General features: G+C 30.9%; 1 protein-coding gene and 1 pseudogene across 1 annotated transcript; both read left to right on the plus strand.

The window, feature by feature from the left end:
- The first annotated feature begins 269 nt into the window (after nt 1-269).
- LOC132618550 (U6 spliceosomal RNA) lies at nt 270-378 on the plus strand (annotated as a pseudogene).
- A 2348-nt stretch (nt 379-2726) lies between these two features.
- On the plus strand, nt 2727-5644 carry LOC132612158 (floral homeotic protein PMADS 2). Its single transcript, XM_060326505.1, has 7 exons — nt 2727-3152; nt 3244-3310; nt 4122-4183; nt 4284-4383; nt 4511-4540; nt 4643-4687; nt 5274-5644. The coding sequence occupies exons 1-7, from the start codon at nt 2965-2967 to the stop codon at nt 5418-5420; spliced, it is 639 nt and encodes a 212-aa protein (XP_060182488.1). The 5' UTR covers nt 2727-2964; the 3' UTR covers nt 5421-5644.
- Nucleotides 5645-8729: the final 3085 nt, after the last annotated feature.

Consider the following 8729-nt stretch of genomic DNA (forward strand, 5'->3'; position numbering starts at 1 on the left):
TTATATTTCTGTTAAAATTCTTTGGAGTAGAAAGCTCTATTTAATTAAAAGAGTGCAAATAAAATGCGTATTAATTCCTTATAATCACATTCCATAAAGTTCATTCTTTTTATTTTCTTGATTTGTCTTATTTATACCGTGCGAAGCGCGGATTCATTCACTAGTAAAAGTAATAATCTCAACCATTTAGATTTCGTTCATTAAGTTTGATTGTTTTCTACATCTGAATCTTAATTATTCGGACCTTAGTCATTTAGTGTGTTTCTTTAGTTTCTTCGGGGACATCTGATAAAATTAGAACGATACAGAGAAGATTAATTAGCATGGTCCCTGTGGATGCAAGGATGACACACAAATCGAGAAATGGTAAAAAAAAATAGTATTATATATATATATATATATATATATATATATATATATATATATTATTTTGTTTCTTAATGCATACTACAACCACTTAATGGGTCTCAATAAATAAGATAATTAATATGTCTTCTATTTAAGGATTTCTACAAAAGATGTGAGTTCACTAATTTCATCTATTTACCACTACCCGTCATTGCCAATAATCATCTTCGCTCATCATTATCAACTATCACCGCCCACTACCCACAACTATCATCCTCAGTCACAACCACTACCACTGTCAATCACTACAAGCAACCGTCAAGACCACTATTCACCATTTACGATCATCACCATCAACCATTATTACCACAATAACCACCAATCACTCCCGACAATCATCACAATCAGTCACACTATATATCTCTAGTCACCACTTTCATTCACCGACCACCACAATTAGCTATTACCGTCCACCACAACTATCAGTCACCGCCACTAAATACCACCATCAATCAGTATTGTCAATCACCATCACCACTAGCTACTACAGAGCCACAGCACCACCATTAGCCAACATCATCCTCAATCGGCACCCACAACCACCACCGCTAGCTATCACCACCACCATCACCATATAATTTTTGAAAAATATTTTTTGATATAGTATTAGATTAAGTTAGTATTTTGTTAAATTTAATATTTATTAATTTTAAATAAAGACAGGTTTTACAATTGAGATGTTGAAAAAATAAATAGTTTAATTATTTAGTATTCAGATCTTAATACATCATCTTTATATTCAAATGTATATTCCGATTCAAATATCTACATCTTAAAATTCAGATGTGTATTCAGATTTAAGCATCTTAATCTTAATAAAAACAAATGAGGCCTTAGACTCAATTCAATGGCTATGCAAACTTAGCGTCGTACCTACTTGAGATATATATAGGCTTGATATTTCAAACTTCAGACATATAGATTTGAAGTTAGGGATAAGTGATGGCCTAACTTCAAATCAAAATTTCTAATAAAGTTCTAACTGCAAATGCAATATTAAGTCAGGTTCACACATTTGGGTTTCAAGTTATGCTTGACAGTCTCGAACTCATCCAACTCACCTGTATGTTTGAACTTCAAACTCGCTCATTTCAACTTCCGACTCGCGTGTCGAAATATGGGTGTCAGGTTGTCCAATCAATTAATTCCACAAACCATGGATTATTCTTCGGTTGATTATGGAACAAACATTAAATACTTTATAAACTCTGACTATATCTAAAATAGGGGCCTCTAAAAAAAATCAAAATTGCTTTCATATTTTTTAGAGGTGGCTTCTTAATTATTATTCAAATCAAAAGCAAGTATATCCGAAATAAAAGATGGCGGGACACACCACCATTCCATCGAACCAGACATAGAAACAACTGCCCTAGCTAAAACATGAGCAACTTGATTTGCTGATTTTTTTAACTAGAGAAACAAACACTAATCGATAACCTTTCATTAGTGTCTTACAATCATAAACAAGAGAATCAAAATAAGAATTATTTGAAAATTCTCTAAACTAAAGTCTCGAATACATTCGTGCAAGCATACCGTCACTGTATAGTTTTCAAAATGCTACTTGTGTAACCATTCCAATTTTCAACAGCCATCATCTTTTATGCCTAAGAACAGAACTAACAAGAACAAAAGTAGAGAATCAACAAAATTATTACTGTTTTATTTTCCGATTTTGGCAGGTGAGAAGCAACATTTTTTTAAAGCCACCTTCAGAGTGGGGTTAGACCGGACCCCTACCTTGTATATTAGTAATAATCAAAAGGAGAATACATGCACTCTGAATTATGAAGTGCCTAGCCTCATATACACTATCTAAGGCAAAGGACATGCCCTTTGCTTCAATCCTTGCTAACCAAGGCCTAGCATTAAAAAGTTCACAAGAATTATGACCATAATACAAAGGATGAGAGTATGACTCTCTTGATCATAGTTAAGCTTCCAAGAATATAAGGTTAGGCATACATGAGGAACAACATCAAGAGTATTTGATGTCCTTGGTCTTTTTGTTCCTAATCCTAAAATTAGGAAATCTCCATTTATCTATATTGACAAGCAGCAATTTTAATAGTAACAATAACAAAAATCGTCGTCCTAGTATTATACTAGAGCATTACATGTAAGTACCTTAATTTATATGACTTCATTATATAAAAATTCCTTTTAATATAAGCTCTAATAGGGATAATAAATAATGGTTGTATAGTAATTATTAAAACTTGTTTTAATAGAAAATGGAAAGGAGAGACCTGAGGATAAAAAAGTGTAACAGAGGCTAAGACTTAAGAGGTTGATTTTATATGTTTCATTAACAAGCCAGTAAAGCTAGGATCAAAGGACAGGATATTGATCAGTGGCTTGGCATTGTCAAATGCCCATAAAAAACCTACTTTGCTGATAACATAGAAAGTTTCTGGTCGGCCTAACCTCTTATAGAAAATGCCATTAAAATTTCATCTCTCTTCCTATATTATCTTCTTCCTCTTTATTCTAACCTGTTCATTATACAACTAACTTCAAGAAGAAGAGAAGTGAGAATTTTGTTGTGTTATTATGGGGAGAGGAAAAATAGAGATAAAGAGAATAGAGAACTCAAGCAACAGGCAAGTGACTTACTCAAAGAGAAGAAATGGGATAATCAAGAAAGCTAAAGAAATCACTGTTCTTTGTGATGCCAAAGTCTCCCTTATCATCTTTGGTAGTTCTGGAAAGATGCATGAATATTGTAGCCCTTCTACTACGTAAGTCATGTTAGTTAATTAAAATTTTCGGTTGAAAACCTATTTTTTATGATTCTTTGTTGAAATTAATTTTTTTTTTGCTGATATTAAGGATGAGTGATATACTGGATGGTTACCAAAAGACTTCTGGGAGGAGGCTATGGGATGCTAAGCATGAGGTATAAGTTCCACTCTATATATGTGTATGTGTGTGTGTGGAGAAATTGGAAAGTCCCTTGTGTACATGTTTTTTCCTGATTCTAGCTTTTTTCCTGTGGAAGAAGAGATGGGTTTTTCCTAAAATTATGTCAAGTGACTTGAAACATGAAATCTAGGAGCAGATCTACAAATAGGATGTGTAGCTCTCTAGATCTCTCTTTTTCACTAGATCTCTCTCTCTCTCTCTACTAGTTGTCTCAATTCCCTGTCTCTACTGAATATCATGAATGCTTCTTTAAGGATAAATAAATTAAAGAACACAAATCCCTGCGTGAGATGTTACATCTATCAACAGATCTGGAAAAATAACACAAAACCTCTCTCTCTAGCTCTCTTTCTCTTCATTTTCTTTCTCTTTCATGCAATTGTTTGGTAAATATAATTGTAAAAGACTAGCAATTTCTTTTATACCTTGCAAATTCCGCGATTCCTATTACACTTTCACTACTTGATGAAAGGGTACAACAGAATCGTCAAAACAAGTTTTTTTTTTTAAAGAACTTATAAAACAAATATGAGCTTTGCGGCGTGTGATCTAAGTATGATATTTAAGTGGAGAATTATAGAGTGGTGGTTTTATTATCCTGAAATTTCGAAATCTGCAGTTGGTCAACCTTATATGAATTTCTCGGTTATAAAAAAAACTCTGAAACAAGTTCAAATGGCACCATTGCATATATTTATTTGTCACCTCTTGCTGAATCTTGAATATTATTTGCATTCAGTCACAATACTCTTGTACTTCATAAATAAATGCTGTAATACTTACAGAACTTGAGCAATGAAATTGATAGAATCAAGAAAGAGAATGACAATATGCAGGTTAAGCTCAGGTAAATTTCACTCTTTTAAGTTTCTCCTAAAAAGTTTATTATTCTTTTACTCCATGTATTACCCAGTACCCTTGCTAATTATGTACAAGTATGTATCTAGGCATCTTAAAGGAGAAGATATCAATTCGCTGAACTACAAAGAGCTTATGGTTATGGAAGAAGGCTTACAAAATGGGCTTTCAAGTATCAGTGCCAAGCAGGTAACTTAATTTTCCCTATTTTTTTTTTTTTTTAAAAACATGTCTTACTTTGTAATTCCGATTATCAAAAGCAGACTTTGATATCCTTTTTTTTTTCTTGTTTTTTAATTGCTTACTGTTTTGACAGTCTGAGATCTTGAGGATGGTTAGGAAAAATGTAAGTGTGAAAATAACAATACCTGCTTATACATATGTGAATGAAATCATAAGTTGCATTTGGACTTTGGGGCTGATATTAGTTACTAATATCTTTGTTTAGGATCAAATTCTGGAGGAGGAACATAAGCAACTTCAATATGCTTTGGTAAGTCACAGCCATCATATATAAGAACATAGCTTAAATTGCCACATGAACATGTAAATACATGAGAAACTAATCAAGAGTAATTTTATCCCATCTCAATGATCATGTACAAAGTTTGGGATGCGAAATCAGTATTGTTACTTTGTGCACATAAATGATCATTGGAGACAAAGTTTTTTTTTTTTTTTTAAAAGGTTAATATGTATCACTTTCATAATATTTGGCATGTATTCTCTCTTTGTCAAATAATTGTGAGAACTCTTTTTCACCATATGGCAATGTATGTGAAGAAATTCAAAATTAGCTAGCCTTTGGAAAAAGAAACATATGAGAACCTATGGCGTATATAGAATTGAAAGTCTTCAATTTTCACACTTATGCGCTTAGAACTTTAAAGTGTCAAATTGTTGCCTTTTCATTTTAGTTAAGTGACAATTGCGCCCCAAAAAAACATTAATATCAGAAAAGAATACAATTTCTATTCATTCATAGTGACAAACTAAACATTGCTCTTTGCCTAGCTGTATTTTCTCTCTTCAAATTGTACCTCTTTGGATAATAAATGACTATATTACTATGTGAACAGCACCAAAAGGAGATGGCAGCCATGGAAGGAAATACGAGAGTGATGCAAGAGGAAGTGTATCATCAAAGAGATAGAGATTACGAGTACCAGATGCCATTTGCTCTACGAGTTCAGCCAATGCAGCCAAATCTACATGAACGAATGTAACGTTATATTAATTCCACCTCTATCTGCCCTTTAAATGAAAGACCCTTAATAATTTTGGGTTTGTGCTAGAAAGACTACTCATATGACTTTAATTGTTGCAAGGAAACTTTTCATCTGGGAATTACCTAATGGTTGTACTGACTATTTATGGGCTCTTCGTATGGTTTTAATTTAATAATCAAAATGCAATGTTTGTGCACTGTTAATGCTATGTGTAAATGGCGTTTGGTCATTATATTATTACTAATTTACTACAGTACATTATTGTTTTTTCTTAGGGGTCTAGATGGATTCTGAAAAGTAGGCGAGGGTTGTAAATAATATATCTAGGGTTTTGTACTAGAAAACTAGTTATTCTAATTTCTAGCGTTGTGAAGTGATATAGACTATAGAGGGAAACATCTTTTAATATGCCAATTACGAAATGTTTATCGCGCTGAATATTGAAGGGCTCCTCCCATGGTTTCAACTTAAATGTAACTGCTTACTTCGTACTACATTAATATTAGTGTATGTAATTAAGGCATTTCTTGATTACGTTGCTACATCATTTGTTTCTTTGTAATAATACAGACGAGTTTGAAAATAAGCTGAGTGTAAAATGCTGCGTATAAAATGTTGAGTACAACAAAAATAATTTAAAAGGAAAAATTGGCCGGATTTACCGAACTTTCCGGTGACAGTAAATTAAAGAACTTCTTGCAAAAAAAACAAAACTCAAATAAGAGAGGCGAATGTAGATATATTCAGATTGCAAGAGAGGTTAGTATTACAAAGATACAATTTTTTGCATGTTAATAATTTGTGTTTGTATTGTAATTTCGATCGTAGTTCAAATGGTGATTCAACTTTTATATTGATAATACTAATCTCTCTGTGTGTCTGTATGAAATTATTTGAAAATCATTACATAAAAGCAATTGATAGATCATTATACAAAATTAAAATTAGAGTATAAATTTTTTGAAGTTTAAGAGCAACAAAAGTAAACAAAGGGAGAGGAAGGAAGGAGAAACGAAGATTTTTAAGGGACAAATAAGACACACTGTCGTAATATGATCAATCTCAATAAGATTGTGCCAATCAATAGATTCAGTGTCATTTTTTTTTTTTGGTTTCTCAAACGGTGTCAGGTATTCGCATTGGAGCCCGACTATGTCTAGATTCGTGTCGCATAGGGCCCCATTCGGGGGAAGCGCTCCTTACTAAGAATTTTTCCACACATAGGACTCGAACCGGAGATCTCTGGTTAAGATAGAAGTAGTCCATCCGCTGTTCAGTGATATATTCCTCTTAAAGAAACGTATTCTCTCCATAATAATATAACAACTATTCATTAAAATTTGACAACTCAATAAACATTGTAAAAGCCACAAATAATTTTCATATAAAAATATTTGAAATAAAATTGTTTGGGTTTAGTTTAAATTTTTGAAAAAAAATAAATGTCTTTTGAATTTTCTGGAGCAGTCTTTTAATTTAATTTGAAGAGGAATATGTGTTTTTGTTTACAAAAGAGTTTTTTTCAAACGGCTTCAAAATCTGGATTTTGGGTTTGGGAATCTTTTGCGGACACACTTTTCGAAACTAAAGCCACGTTTTCTGAAAGCCAAGCAAATAGGGTTCTTTGAACTTTGGGAAAGCTTCCCAAAATAGCCTCACTTAGTCTTTAAAGTAATAAAAAAATTTCTATTTAGCCATTTGCATACCATTTGCATACCCTTTAAGAAAATACTAACTCCCAGATAAAAATAGGTAATTTAACTAAATTATCTCTAATTAAATAGGTATTGGAATTTGGTCATTTAATACTTAATAAGGGCAAATCTGAAAAAATAAAGTTAATTCTTTCTTGATTTGATAAATTAACACTTTTTTTGAACAAAAATATAAAGGATAAGTGGACACTCTTTTTGATCCGAAAGGAGTATATTAATGAGTATACAATTCAAAAATATTACTACATTATCAAACAATGTTTGAGTTTTTATGAAATAAGTAAATATAAGTCATTTGATAAAAATAATGAATGTTAATCACATTTAAATAGCTTAATAAATGAATAAATCATATTCCGTATAAGTCTTCAGATGCCTTATGTGATTTTCTGAGGTCTTCTGTGAAATTATCTTAGAAAAATTATTGTTATTTCTATGACAAAAAAAAAAAAACAAATAATAACAAACTTTAAAATTAGTTCATAAGGAAATGAAGTATTTCAGATTATTAAATTTTAATTGATTTTAAAATTTCAAATATATATTACAATTTTCTACATAGTTCACATAATGAGTAATACTTTATTTGATTTTAAAGTCTTAAATATTAGAAAATATATTATAAAAGAAATTATAGTTAATTATCAAATAATTTGAACAAGATTTTTTTATATAAATTCAAATTTTTAACTGAATTTAAAACCATAAATTCAGGATTTCCTACATAATTTAAGTAAAAAGATTGAATAACAAAAAAAATAGATTATTCAAAAGTTTTATTTATTAATAAAATAATGATATTATAAATCAATTTTATGTAAAAAAAATAAAAATAAAATAAGAATGATCTCATAAATTTGTTAACCAAACAAGGACTTAATTTGGGTAAAAGCTAACGCACATTTCATCATTAAGAGGAAAAAGCAAACAATTACCAAATATGTAAAGTCAAAACCTCGTCAGGCAATCAGTCAAAACAAAAGAGGCTTTAAAGACTAAAATACAAAAAATGGAGAAGGCCACCAAAATGTCTGAAACACCCCTATATGCCGCGTGTCCATTCAACCACCCATGGACCCCATCTGTTAAAGAAAGTACAAAAAGCAAGCCAATGTACTAACTCTCTTACGTCCATTTTATCTCACTTCAATAAAAAGGAATTCAATTCAAGATATTTGTCAATCAAAAATATCAACAAAGCATTAGTATTTATTTTTTGAATTTTAGTTTTCCCCTTGCTATTTGAGGAGACATAAAATTATTAGCTACTCATTTAAAGGAACAATTTTATCGAATATGGGTCAATTTGGCTTAGCTTAAAAAAAGCAACTTACAAGCAAAAAACAACTTATAAATCAAAAAAATAAGTTGGGTTATTACAACTTATTTTTTTGGACTTATTTTAAGCACAAAATGACTTATCAGCTAACCAACTAAATACTCAAAAAAGCTGAAAATAACTTATAAGCTAAGCCAAACGGACTCTATTTTTTTTTGATTAAAGCTGTCATATAATTTTGTTAATAGGTGTTTCAATATGATAGATAAAAAGGACTAAAAAGAGTAATATTTTTTATTGTATTTATGCTAA

The sequence above is a fragment of the Lycium barbarum genome, chromosome 1, assembly GCF_019175385.1.
Source record: "Lycium barbarum isolate Lr01 chromosome 1, ASM1917538v2, whole genome shotgun sequence".
In the NCBI taxonomy this organism is placed as follows: Eukaryota; Viridiplantae; Streptophyta; class Magnoliopsida; order Solanales; family Solanaceae; genus Lycium; species Lycium barbarum.